This window comes from Monodelphis domestica, chromosome 3 (genome assembly GCF_027887165.1).
Source record: "Monodelphis domestica isolate mMonDom1 chromosome 3, mMonDom1.pri, whole genome shotgun sequence".
NCBI classification, from domain to species: domain Eukaryota; kingdom Metazoa; phylum Chordata; class Mammalia; order Didelphimorphia; family Didelphidae; genus Monodelphis; species Monodelphis domestica.
The window spans coordinates 111684159-111699003 of NC_077229.1; the positions used below are offsets into that span (position 1 = coordinate 111684159).

The 14845-nt window shown below is 41.1% G+C and overlaps 1 protein-coding gene across 2 annotated transcripts in view; it reads right to left on the reverse strand.

The window, feature by feature from the left end:
* DENND3 (DENN domain containing 3) overlaps positions 1-9497 on the reverse strand; it is a 115208-nt gene extending 105711 nt beyond the window's left edge. For both annotated transcript variants that reach the window (XM_056823010.1, XM_056823009.1), the window contains exon 1: positions 8983-9497. In XM_056823010.1, coding sequence (XP_056678988.1) covers positions 8983-9090 — 108 coding nt within the window. In that variant the 5' untranslated portion in view covers positions 9091-9497. The remainder of the gene's footprint in view (positions 1-8982) is intronic.
* Positions 9498-14845: the final 5348 nt, after the last annotated feature.

Consider the following 14845-nt stretch of genomic DNA (forward strand, 5'->3'; position numbering starts at 1 on the left):
GGGAAAAATGAAAGAAACAAGAGAGAGGGTTTCTTAACAGAAGACTGCTTTTCCACTAAGATAATTAGACATAAATTGAATCATTAAGATGAAAACATTAATTTCTTCTTTTCTTTTTTTTAAACCCTTATCTACCATCTTAGAATCAAGTGTATTGTTCCAAGGCAAAAGAGTGATAAGGGCTAGACAGTGGGAGTTAAGTGACTTGTCCAGGGTCACACAGCTAGGAAGTGTCTGAGACCAACTTTGAACCCAGGACCCCCCATCTCTAGACCTGGCTCTCTATTCACTGAGCCACTTAGCTGACCCAAAAGACACTCATTTCAAATCTCTTAATTTCTATTAGAAACACAAGATAGTATTATAGAAATTGGGCTGCACTTAGAACCAGGAGATATGACTTGGAATCCCAGATCTTATTTGTATTAAGATTGTAACCTCAGTTGTCTTCATCCAATAGGATGAATGCTTTTCATTCTACGGGGTGTTGTGGTGAAAATTTTCACCTTTTAAGATTGTTATAATATTGAACTATGGCCGCCAAGGAATTTACTTATGAAATTCCTAAAATGAAACACTCAAGTCAGAATGGAGTTTATGGAGGTTTAATCACAATGGGAGTAGGGAAAAGGAGAGGGAGAGAAGGAGAGAGGAGAAAAAGGAAAGGGGTTACTCAACCTCTGACCAAGGCAGAGGGAGTTTAGGCCCAAAGGGCCAAGGTGGAAAGAATCAGTCCTTGACTCACGTGACCGATCTGAAGGGAAGCTGTCTGCAGGCCTCCTCCCTGTTCGAGCTTCTAACCCGAACTGGCGTCTAGCCCTGTCTACAGGAAGTGAACGAATTCCGGAGTCTGCTCTCTCCGTCACTTCCTGTGCCTCACATGTGCCAACGGTGGCTCAAACTTGGCTTAGGACAGCCCAGGTGGGCAGTTAGTTATTTCTGATTTGTCATTGACTAGCACATGCCTGTGTAGTGTGGGTGTGCACAATTTTTGGGTGCTAGACCAAGATGGAGATTTTAAAATTCACAATCCCCCCTGATGATGATTGGGGGACTAGTCTCCCCAATTGATCACTAAACATAAGCATACTGCACCCCAAAAAATTCTAACTGTAAGTGTATACAAAAAATTTACCCACTAAAAGGAAAACTATAATAGTTGTAGATATGGGGAAATAGAGGAGAAAGAAAGACAGCAAACCAATGTTTTGCTTTGAATTTTTGTTTCCATTTTTCCACATCCTTCTCATTATAGGAAAGTGATAAATTTAAGTCATCAGTAGTTGTTAATGTTAAAAGTAATTCAGGCCCTTCTATGGCTGCTAGCTTTGCAGCAGCATCTGCTCGGTCATTTCCCCTAGAGACAAGATCAGTGCCACCTGTATGGGCTGAGCAATGGACTACAGCTAGGGCTTCAGGCAGCTGAAGAGCAGAAAATACTTCATTAATAATTTCAGCATTAGCTACTTTTGTTGCTAAGGTGCTTTTAAAAGAAATTATTCCTCGCTTTGGCCTGCCAGCACGTATTGATTCCGATAGGGGGAGTCATTTTACTGATTCTGTTCTAAACCAGATATATTCTTGCTTGGGGATAACTCCAAAATTCCATGTTCCATATCATCCTCAGAGTTCAGGCCAAGTTGAGAGGATGAACAAAGAACTTAAAACTATGATTGGCAAATTATGCACTGAGACCCATTTAAAATGGCCTGAAATTCTCCCTCTGGCCCTATTTTATCTTAGAAGCAGGCCTAGAGGAGACCTACACATCTCACCATTTGAGATGCTTTTTGGACATCCGCCTATACGGGCTAAGCCTTTCTCCCCGGCTTATACATCGCTATTAGGGGGAGATACTACTATTGCTTCCTATATACAGGAATTGCAGCACAAACTACATGAGCTACATGAATCCAGAGCTGCAGTACAAGCCGGACCACTAGACTTCTCACTTCATGACCTGAACCCAGGAGACAAGGTGTATATAAAGAACTTCCAGCGTATTGGAGCAACCCAGCCTTCCTGGGAAGGACCATTCCAAATATTAACTACTCCAACATCTATAAAGGTTGGAGAAAAGGACTCTTGGATTCATTGCTCACATGTAAAGAGAGCATCTTCTGTTGAGACTGATTGACTGTATCCTATACATGCATTAGAGATAACTACCCATTGACAAGTGGAACTGTTTTATTCTGCTTTTGACACATTGAATTCCTAAATTTAATTTTTTTTCTTTTTTCCTTTTTTCTCTTTTCCTTATTTTATTATTATCCTTTTTTACAATATTTTATTTTTCCCCTTTTTTCTCATTTCTATGTACTTAAGGTACATACAATCAATATTAATTTTATTCTACAATAATATTAGTTTAAATATATATACACTTGCTATTATTATTAATATGCACCCAAACAGCTTTAGACTATGGGAACCTGCCATTTATTGATAATTGTTGTGGGACTATGATTAATGTTTGTGTCTGATTCTAGGAACGGGATCAAAAAGGAGCACAGAGATGACCTGGATAATGCCAAAAGAGCTCACAGGTCTAAAAATCAAAGACCAATCCAGGTAGGATTGATGCACTTCTAAGCCAATACTAAGGACTTGAACCTAGTGTGAGACTCGGGGTTGTGACACTTGACAGACGTTAAGATGTAGGCCTTCCTTGTATCCACACTCTTCGTGAAAATACCTACAGACAAGTACCAAAGGTTGGCTACCATCCTGGCTCCCTCCATCCCTGAGTATGAAGGTAAAATCAGACGAGGAAATGACACTTCCCTAGATATAAAATAAAAATCTGGTCCTTTTTCTCTCCTATAGTATGGCAACTTCCTGTAGCCTTGGCTGCAAATGGGTAAGTGAAATTTGCTGCATTCTGTCCTACAGACTTTTGGGATTAAAAATTATTTAACCGGACCCTAATATAGGGGCCTATGAGAAAATTTTATTCTTGCTTTCTCAAATTTTTGTATACATTGATTTTTCTGATATCTTTTTAATTTCTCTTGCCAATTGATTCATATACCTCATACCTCAGCCATGCATCCTTAAGTGATTCTGTATTTGTCAATCACCCTCTTAATGGGGGGAATGTAAAAAAAAATTATTATTTAAATTGCAAAGTTTAAATTCCTTTTGAGAAGAATTTTAGGTAAAGACGAAGCTACCTCTCTGAATCCAGAACTGAACTGTTGGAGAAGCCACCATGAAGAAGCCTCCAGACCACAAGCTGCACAAAAATGAACTTTGGGGGTAGTTGATTGAACATTTATTTGTATGTATACTTTTATGCCAAAGGGGACTGCCCCCTAACTGGCTTTCTGTCAATGCGTCCAGCAATTATTGGTTTTGTTCTTTTTTTTCTCTTATCCTCAAATTATTGTAATCTTTAAATTGATTATGTTTTTATGATCCTTTGGGGAAAGACTTCTTCCCAGAGGATCAAACAGGGGGAATGTAAAATTGAGATTTGAACTCTGGACTTCAATCCCCACAAGTCCTTGCTCCACTTCCCCAAAATGCTTTGTAATCTCACGGAATTCTGAGGTGGGCGAGATCAAGAAGGTACTTAAGCTGATTGCAAAGGCTTTTGAGGCTCTCTCTTTTTTGGACTTCTGTTTTGGAGCAGACATGGCTCTTTCCATAATGTAGGTGAGGTCTTATCTAGGCCTATGGCCTTATCCTGTATTTTCTTTAATCCTTAATCCTTAATAAACCTCTAAAAAATATAATATTCCTTGCAGAGAGAAACTAATTTCTACCTGCCTCAGTCTCCCCTAAATTTTAATCTTTACAGGGGGACAATAGAGACAATAATATTTGCCCTACTAACCTCAATGGGTTGTTGTGAAGAAAGTAGGAAGCTGTGCTAAGCAATTTACAGACCTTATTTCATTTGATCCTTGTGACAACCCTGGAAGTGTTATAACTACTCCTGTTTTATAGTTAAAGAGTTATGCCTTACACAGAGCCACTCTGTTAGGAAGTGTCTGAAGATGGATTTGAACCTTTATCTTCTTGATTCCAGGCTTATGACTCTATCTACTATGATCCCTCACTGTAAAATGCCATTAAAATGGGGGTTATTTTCCTATAGACATCAGACTGTAAATACTTTGAGAGGAGACTGTCTTTTGACTTTCTTTGAATCCTGAGTGCTCAGCACAGTGCCAGGCATATAGTATATGCCTAATAAATGCTTAATGGGGGCAGTTGGGTAGTTCAGTAGATACAGAGAGACATTGAGAATCCTGGATTCAAATCTGGCCTCAGACCCTTCCTAGCTTTGTGACCCTGAGCAAGTCCCTTAACCCCCCACTGTCTAGCCCTTAATACTCTTCTGCCATGGAATCAATACTTAGTGATTGTAAAACAGAAGGTAAGTGCTTAAAAATAAATAAATGAATGACTGATTAATGACTATAGCCTTCATTTTCCATTAACCTTTAATCACCTTTAAAAATGCAGAAATACTGTCACTTACAGATGATGAAATTAAAGCATAAATTGAATGACAAGCATAAATGATTCAGTAGCAGAGCTACTACTGAACATAAACTATTACACTGAAAATACTGCTACTACTCCCATACCACTCACCCCATCAAGGAAAAATAACAATATAGCCAGCTTTGTGAATGGCATTAGCAAGAAGAGAAGAATGGTGAAGATCAAGTAGTACTAGAAGAAGTTTGAATAGAAATCAAAATTATGAAGAACTCTGAGAATTAATGGAGAAAGGGAGGAAAGGAAGCAGGAGAAAATTGGAGAAATCCACAGCAGAATGGGCATATGTGGCCCTCTGGAGCTTCCACAAAGACATCAGCCCTGGAATCAAAAGGACCTTAGTTTAACTATGGTCTCAAATACTTTTTAGCTGTGTGATCCTGGTTAAGTCACTTAACTGTATTTGCCTCAGTTTCCTCATCTGTAAAATGAGCTGGAGAGGTCAAACCATTCTAGTATCTCTGCTATAAAAACCCAAAACAGGGTCATGAGGATTCAGACATGAATGAAACACTTAAAGAACATTTGAGGAAGATTTTTACAAATATTATCTCATTCTATCCTCAAGAACCCTGGGAAGTAGAAGTTATAGTTATCCCCATTTTATAGACAAGGAAACTGAGGTAAATGGAGGTTATGTGACTTATTCAAGATCACACAGCTAGTAAGTGGCTGAAGCCACATTTGAACTCAGGTCTTCCTGATTCCAGGAACAGTAATCCAGCCACTTTATCACCTAATTAGAAAATGTAAATTTGATAAGATCTGGTCATTGATTCCAGTCCAATGGAGATCTGCAATGTAAATTTAAATAATCCAACCATTTCAAGGATTCTTTATTATTTGCATAGATAAGGGCCTAGTTGGAATCACTGAGTTCAAATGCAGGCTCTGTCCCAGAACCTTAGGAAAGATCATTTTAATCTCAGTGGGCCTCAGTTTCTTCATCAGTAAAATAAATTTGAACTTGAATTAAGTACCTTTTAGGACTACTTAAAATCAACTGAATATTTAAACAAGATTCTGGACCCTGATACCAGGACAGAATAAAGCAAAGTATTCAATCTGATCTTAATGAGTTTATAATTTAATTAGAGGGTGATGACATACACATATAAAGAAGATAATAATAATGACAACAATGGACTTTATATGGTGCTTGAAGTTTAAAAAGTGATTTACATAGTTATCTCTGGATAAAGCTTGGCTAGGGACCACAAGTGTTATCACTGTCCATTTTGCTGATGAGGTAACTTGAGGCTCAAAAGAAGTTAAGAAAGTGTAACACACTAGTAAGTGTGAGAGGTAGGATTTGAACTCAGGTTTTCTTGAATCGAAGTCTCATTCTTTACCTTTTTTATTTTTATCTTTTTTTATCAGTCAATCATGATTTTTGTTGTTGTTTTTTTCAGTTGTGTCTTACTTTGTGACCTCATTTGGAATTTTCTTGGCAAAGATACTGAAGAGGTTGGTTATTTATTAATTATTATTAATTGTCTATTATCTCCAGCTCATTTTATAGATGTGAAATTGAGGCAAACAGTTAAGTGACTCGCCCAGGGTTACACAGTGTCTGAGGTTGAATTTGAACTCAAGAAGATAAGTCTTCTTGACTCCAGAACCAATGCTCTATCCACTGTGTCATCTAGCTGCCCTTCTCTACATGATCTTGATACAAAGCAATAAAAAATATGCAGGTCTCACAGGAATATTTCCAGGATGAAAATGAGTCAATAGATGTAAATGAATTTAGGAAGTGGCAAGGATAAATGCAAGTGATTGCTATCCTGGGGGTAAGGGTGGGGTGAGGCAGGGATGGGCATAAAACCTGTGATTCAACAGCACAGGGAGCTCCTGATAAGAAGCTTCCTTTCTCAATGCTGATAATACCTTCTTTGTAACTAGCAGAGGTGACTGGAGAAACTGAGGGGTTAAGTGGTTTGCTCCAAATCACTCAGTCAACATATATCAAAGCTGAAACTTGAACCCGGAGCTCCCTGCCTCTGAAGGCTCCCTAACCACCACCACCCCCAGGAATGTTATATTACATTGATTTAGTCAACTAAATTTAAGGTTTTCTTGGAGTCGTTTGCCATTTCCTTCTCCAGTTCATTTCACTGATGAGGAAACTGAGGAAAGTGATTTGCCCAAGAATTCAAAACTAAGTGTCTGAAGTCAGATTTGAGCTCAGATCTTCCTGACTCCAACCCCAGTACTCTATTTACTAAGCCACCTAGCTACCTCCTATTGACCAAGGTCATTCAGCTGGTGCCTGAGGCTGAATTTCAACTTGGGTCCTCTTGACTTCAAGCCCAGCACTCTAACTACTGTGCCACCCAGAATATTACATCTTGGGCATTATTATTAAAGTTCAGGGGTCAAGTTAGCAAAATTGATGCAGGTGATTCCAACTGTCTAAGATAGGTCCCTGTGAGAGAAACTGTCAAGAGAGAAAAGTAAAGAAAAAAATTGAGAGAACATGACCATTTGCTAATAGCATCACAGAAACCTAGGGCTGGAAGGAACTTTGGCAATTATATCACCCAATACCCTCATTTTGCAAATAAGGAAGTCCAAGGCCTCAGTGGTCAAGTATCTTGCCAAAGTTTCCCAAGTTCCCAGTGTCAGGGCCAGGAAGAAAGCTCCTGGCTCATTCCTTGACTAGTGCCCCTCATTCTTGTAGTGAATGAAGTCTCAGAATGTAAAGTCTTTAAAGGTAATCCACCTCGTCCAACCCAGGCATCCAGCAGATGAGGAAATTGTACAGTTGCCCCAATCTTCTTGTCACTTTTCTAGGTTCTCTCATACTAAGGCAACCTCAGAATTAATTTTTGAGCATCAACCCTTCCCTCTTCCCTAGCCTCTCCATCCTTCACATGCTTCTTACATGCTTCCCAATCTCCATGGATAACCACGGCATTTACACACTCCATCCTCGATGGTCCTTTCTTGTTGTATAACTGTAGCTGGGAAAGACTAAGGGAAGACCTCAGTTAGGGAATTCAATGACTAAGGCAGGTTTGGAGACCATGGAGTCTCTGAGAACAGACACAAGGAAAGGACCCAAGAGAGATCCGAATTCAACATATATCTATTAAGCACATGTAGGTTTTGCTTTTTTTTTTTAAACCCTCGCCTTCCATTTTAGAATCAATACTGTGTATTGGTTCCAAGGTAGAAGAGTGGTAAGGTCTAGGCAATGGGGGTGTTAAGTGACTTGCCCTGGGTCACACAGATAGGAAGTGTCTGAGGCCAAATTTGAACCCAGGACCTCCCATTTTTATGTCAGGTTCTCCACCCACTGAGCCACCCAGCGTCTTTCCCCCACCTCGTATTTTAGACACAGCAGTTGCATATTGGATGGAGAGTTGGCTTCATGGACAGGAAGGGCTGATCTATACTGGAAGTGTGACAAGTCCCCAGTACTCTCAGGGGACTACCCAGGCAACTCTCAAAAACAAAATGAAATTAAAAAACTAGTTGTAAAAGTGTGCCAATGTGCTTTGGTGAAGGAAGTTCCACAACCCATTTCTCAGCCCTGATGAAATCACTGGTTTGATACAAACACATAAACAAAAACCCATTAAAAAATTAGTAATTTTAGGCAATTCAAAGAAAACTCAGGCACACTCCTAAAGGACTTGCCAGAGTGGGGACAATGGGGGGGGAGGGGTTGTAAAAATCTTCCTGCCTGGAGTTAAGATGTCAATACAGGTGATTAGTAGACAAGCCAGGGTGAGGAGGGAATGCTTCTGGGAAGTGAGGAATCCTACACGACAGAATTTCAGTAGCTAGGAAGGCTTTCTTGGAGAGAGAGAGCAAATCACTAAGAACACACCAAGTCGGGTGACCCAAAGCATCCCTACGATGCCCACTAGTCAGGGACTATCTGAGCTGAGATCATCTAGACTAAGACATCCTGGCTGGGTTCGAGGTCAGTGTGCCACTTAGTAGGGCTTATACAATGGGAAAATAAACAACTCCTGGGACAAGGAAGGAAGAAGAGGTAGGGAAGGCACCAGGGGAGCTTAGGGGGATGGGATGGGAGAAGAAAGGTATCCGATTTGAGACAGGCTGGGGTGGGGCGGACCAGATGAGCATCCGGAAAAACCCAGGGGAGGAAAAGTTGTAACTGCTGCTTGCTACAAGGATGATTTGGGGGAATAACAACTACCCAAAAAAAGAAAAAAAAAGGAGAGAAACAAGTTTGTTACCGAAAGTCCTAGACGGGTGTTAAGAGCAGTGGGTTTTCTGCTCTTACTCTCTGTATGACATGATCTTCTGCCCTAACTCGCTGCGTGACCTTGGGACTGTCACTTAGAGTAACCACTCTGGACTTTTCTAGAGATCGTTTCTCGGGGCCTCAGCCTCCCCCTCTGTAAAATGGGTCAAGGTGTGAGCCAAAAAAGGCATGGGGCTGCGCCGGGACCCCAACTCCATTCCATCTCCATTCTGGTCCCTGCTCACCTGCTCCAGGTCGTGGAGACTCTCCCGGTGAGCTCCCAGAAGCGCGCATAGCTTCAGCAGCCCCGGGGGCAGCAACAAGTGCGGCGGCACCGAGCCTGCCTCCGCCATGGCTTCCAAGGCGGGCCGGTGGGGAGTAGGAGCAGGAGGAGAGCCAGCAGCCACGATCCAGAAGTGTCCGTGCCCGCGCCCAGCTGGACCGGGATGCGCGAGCCCGCGGGAGGGGGCGGGACCCGAGGAGAAGGAAGGAGGTAGAGAAGGGAGGGGGAGGAGACGTAGAGGCGTGCATGCGCCCAAGCGCCCGCTGGACTCGCGCGGTCCTCAGATCCTAGAGAGGAAAAGCGAAGGACAGCAGTGCGTGCACATGCGCACGGACCTTCTCTGGCTCGTCTCCAGCCCCGCTTTTTCCCCTTACCTGAGAAGTAAGGATTTTGTTTTGGAAGGACCCTCAAAGGCCGTCTTAGTCCCGCCCTTCTCCTATCTTTTTGTAGATGAAGAAACTGAAGTCTAGAAGTGGTGAGGGTGGGTGGGGAGGGAAGTGACTTAGAGTCTCCAGAGGTGGGGTTTGAACCTAGGTCCTCCCAACTCAATGCCTTCTGTCTTCAGAGCCATTTGCTTTCCCAGGTACCTAACTGCCTCCCCTTCATTTCCTTCTCCCTGGCAGGTCAGGTGTGTATTGGGGGCGGGGTAAGGAGGGCAAGGGTTGATGTAACTGGAGAAGTTCACTGATGCTTTAAACGCAGGAAACAGGTCTTCTAATGCAATCCTTACAGTTGATTGATGGAGTCCCCCAGAGAGGTTAACTAACTTGCCCAAGATCACACAGCAAGTCAGTGATACAAGTGAGACAGGAATTCAGGTCTTCTAACCCATTCATTTCTCTTTTAGCCACACTAGGCTAAGGAAGAATCCAGAGTTTGAAGGGTACAGAGTGAGGTGAAGAGGAAAAAGGACATGGAAAAGTCAATTCAGACCCAGCAAGTTTTTATAACGATGATAGTGATCATGTTTATAACTGACATTTGGGGAAGGCATTGAGGTGTAAGCCAGTAGCCCAGAGCCCCAGAACAAGGCATTTGATTCACGATAGACTTTATTTTATCTGAAAGAAAACCCCAAAGAGAAAGGACTCCTGCCCAAGTCTGTCCCATTCTGGTGGGCATTTCCCAGGGTTTTGTAATCTCCCAGGTTGAGCTCAATCTACTCCACCAGACTTGCCTTCAGACTTAAGCAAGTCAAAGTTGTCAGAGATTGTAAGCTATCTCCCTATCCCCTCAAATAATCCTGGTTTCCCCTAGACACCTATACATGCCCCTGCAGCTTTATAGTATTCCCTTGGGGTAGAGGCCCCCAAGAAGGGGAAAATTCCCAGAATCATTTAAAATTTGAGCCCTTCCCTCCAGATCTGCACAGTCTACATACCATTACTACTAAGTGGTAAGGTCTTGCTTTACTCCCTTCACATCTGAAGCTTATTCTTTTATTTTTCTGGGTTTTTTTTTTTAAACCTTCACCTTCTAAGAAAAGAGTGGCAAGGGCTAGGCAGTCAGGTTTAAGTGACTTGCCTAGGTTCACCCAGTTAGGAAGTGCCTGAGGCTAGATTTGAACCCAGGTACTTCCATCTCCTGGCCTATTACTACCTAGATGCTCCCTGTGCTACCTAGCTACCTAGTTGCTCCCTGAAACTAATTTTTTTTTCTGCTCCAATTACTGCACTGTGCAGAAGTTGTAGAGGGGCAGATTTAGGTTTCTTGTAAGGGAAAACATCTTAACAAACCAAACTGTCCAAAAGTATAATGGGGTACCCTGGTGAGATAGTGAATTCTCCTTATTTCTTTTCCAAGAAAAGACTGAAAATCACTTCTTGGGAATTTTGGAGAGGAAAACCCTGTCAGGTAGAGAGGTCCCCTCCAGCTCTGAGATCTTGGGTTTTCTTTAACATGCACTTAGTCACATAATTCATATGTTGGAGGCAGTATGATACAGTGAAAAGAATGCTAGCTCTAGAGTCAGAGGATCCAGGTTTAAATTTTAGTTCTGTCAGTTACTTCCTATGCTACCTGGAAAAAGTAACTTATCTTTCTCTGTCCCTTGGATTCCTTATCAATAAAATGAGAGGCTGGACTTGACAAGAGATTTCAGATTCAATAGACCAGCTTGTGAAGTGCAGATTGAAGTATAATTAACCAGATTAAAGTATAATTTGCCAAATGTTTACCAAAAGAAATAAAAAACACAATATAAATACAATATATAGTAGATAATGTTACTTGTGGTTTTCTAAATCAATTTGTCCCAAAGGGATCATTTGCATCAGAGTTTGACTCCACTGAATTGTGTCCCCAAAGTCTTAGTGTAGTTTTAAGATATTAAAATTTAAGATCTTTTATATTATTAAAACAAAAAATAGCATTAAGACTTTGGGGACACTGGACTCCAAGTGCTGTAAATGTAGGTGGTTACATCCTGGGAGATGGTACTATCACCAAGGGTATTAAGGAAAGAGACACAGAAGAAGAACCCCTGAGCTGCACCTTGAAGGAAGATAAATATTTTGACAAATGGAAATAAGGAAGGAGGGCTGGAGGCCAGAGTTGGAATTTTTTTTTGGAGAACATTTAATCATTTGATTTGTCTAGAGTCAAGGGGAGTAATATGAAGGAATTTTGGAAGGGAAATATACTGAAAAGGACTTTAAATGGCAGACTAGGCAATTTCCATTTTATTCTTTAAGTAATTAGGAACCTCCAGAGATTTTTGAGGAGAGAAATAATAATCAGATAGAACTGTCAGAAAGATTATTGGGAGCTGCACTGAAGATGTATTAGGAAGGTGAGATACTGTAAGAAAAAAAGACCAATTAGGACACTACAATAGTCAAGGAAAGGCTGACTTAATGAAGGCTGGAATTAGTGGTATCTGTGTGAGTGAAGTAAAGGGATGGATGAGAGAGATGTGATCAAGGAGAGCTGATAGGTAGCCCTTTGTAATAGATTGCTATGGGGAATAAAGGAGAGGATACAGTCAAGGATGACTGAGGTTTAATGGTTTAGGCTAGATCTATGTGGATATCTGAGTAGAGATGACATCTGAGATATGAATAGAGATAACAAATCATGGGAATAGGTTAGATCACCAAGGGATAAATATAGAAAGAGAGATAAAGGACAGCGCCTTTGGAAGTACCAATGCTCAGGGGCAGCTTGGTGACTCTGTTGACAGAGTGCTTGGCCTCAAGTCAGTTTGAATCTAGCTCAAGCACTTAATAGCTGCATGACTCTAGGTAAATCATTTAATTTCTATCTTAATCCATTGGAGAAGGACCTGGCAAACCACTCCAGTACCTTTGCCAAGAAAACCTCATAGAGGGTGTCATCTGATCACAAAGAGTCTGATTGGACTGAGCAACAACAATAATTCTTTAAGTGGCAGAGTATGGATGATTATCTAGCAAAGGGAACCAAGGGGAGATCTGATAGATAGGTAAGGTACTGTCATAGCAACTAAAGGATGGAGAAAGTTACCAGGATGGGGTAGTCAATAGTGACCAAAGAAAGAATGAAGACCAGGAAAAAACCATCAGATTTAGCACTTAATAGGATACTGATAATCACTGAAAGACGATTTTCCATAAAGTAAATTAGAAGGCAGATTACAAAGGGATGAGAATTCAGTGAGAGAAAAAGAAAAGGAGATAATGAACAGAGATGATGTTTTCTATGAGTATGGCAATGAAAGGGGAATAAAGATATAGGAAAATAACTTAAGAGAATGGCAGAGTCAAGTGAAGACTATAAAGGAAGGAGGGAGACCTGGCATGTTTGTAAGTAGTTTTTTGGGGGGAGGGGGTAGCCAGCTAATGAGAGAGACTGAAAATGAGGGACTGGGATCAAACACATCTAGGAGGAATTTTTTCTTCCTTCTCAGAATGGAGAAAAGGAGGATGAGAGATAGAGGATGACTGTTGAAAGGTTTTGAGGTTTTCAATATGGAAGAATAATTTATAATAAATGACCTTGATTTTCATAGCAAAGCATTAGAGGAAAGGTGATGGCATAAGCCGCTTGAAAAGAAAAAATAACGTTTGAAACTGCTATGGTAAGTGTGATAGAAATATAATTAAGGAATAACTAAAGGCCATTATACAGCAGTAAGAACCTAGTTAAGATCAGATAACATGAATTTGTAATTTATTTGATCAGTTTGTTGATATTACTGCCTCTAGTGGCTTTCAGCATGAGAGTAGACTGTCAAATTAATTTTCCTAGGGCATTGGTCTGATTGTGTCACCCTCTTATTCAATAAACTCCAGTGCCTCCATATCACCCCCAGGATCAAAAATAAAATCCTTTGTTTGACTTCAAAAGACCTTTGTAACCTGGCTCCCTCCTAATCTTTTAGTCTTCTTGCATCTTAGACCCATTTCCTCTTTCATCTGATGTGACAATGGCCTCCTTAGCTTCCTCACACAAAACACTCCATCTCTCAACATTTTCTCTAACTATCCTTCATGCCTTAAACTTTCACCCTCCTCATCGCTACTGCTTGACTTCCCTAATTTTCCTCAAGTTCCTGCTATAATTCTATCTTTTACAGGAAGCCTTCCTTAATCTCCTCAATCCTCATGCCTTCCCTCTAAGACTATCTCCAATTTATCCAATTTAGTCTTTTTTGTACACGGTTCTCATGTCTACCTCATTAGCTAGTGATATCCTTGAGAACACAGACTGTCTTTTGCTTTCTCTTTATTACTCCCATTACTTAGCATAGTTATTGGCACATAGGAGGTGCTTAGTAAGTATTTGATGACTAACTGGTGGGGTGAACCCAAGCTTTGAGTTTGACATGGAATGAGCAGAAATAGGACATACGCAAAAAGTATTTAAGGGTAAAAAGTAGTATATATTTGGATTGGTTGACTTCGGAGTCAAGATTTTGAAGAGGAAATAGTTTAGGACAGAGCAGAAGGCTGAGAAGAAATGAAGAGATATAAATAAAAGGAACAGGTTTTAGGAGGAATAAGGCAGAGTGAGAGTAGGAAGAACAAGAAATTATGATGAAAACCTCGCTTACTTCCTAGCTATGTAACCTTTGGCAAGTCACTTAACCCTCATTGCTCACTCTTACTACTCATCTGCCTTGGAACTAATACATAATATTGATTCCAAGACAGAAGGTAAGAGAAAAGGAAGGGAGGGACGGAGAGAGGAAGGAAAAAAGGAAGGAAGGAAGGAAGGAAAGAAGGAAAGAAGCAAGCAAGAAGGAAGGAAGCAAGGAAGGAAGGAGACAAGGAAGGAAGGAAAGAAGGAAAGAAGCAAGCAAGACAGAAGGAAGCAAAGAAGGAAGGAAGGAATTATGATGAGAGGGGATTGTCATAGCTCTTTGTTGGCAACTACATAGCAGGCATGTTGGAGGGGGCTGCTCCCTTCCCCCTCTCCACAGAGCCCAAGGGCATTTTTCATATTCCCTGCCCCTCTGCCCAGGAGCCCAATGTGAGCACTTCCTCCCTTCCTCATCTAGGGTAATGTGGGGGGCTCACAGGCAGCTTGAGGGACCAGTTTGGGCACGTGATCTCTAAAAGGTTTGCCAACACTGTCATAACTTAAAATAATACCAGTGAAACAGTTTTGATCAGGTATTCATTTAGTATACTATAGTGACAATTCCTTTCCATGATAAAAAGAGATTTCTATTGAAATAATGACCAGTAAGTTCCATTTTACCACTGTTTGAATTTTACCTATAAATGATCTTAAAATGATTTGACTTAGATGAATCTCCCATCATCCCTTCTACAAACTCGTCCCCAACTCCCCCTACCCCCACCCCATCTCTCTTCATTGTTTTGGGAGACAATAGTGCTTGT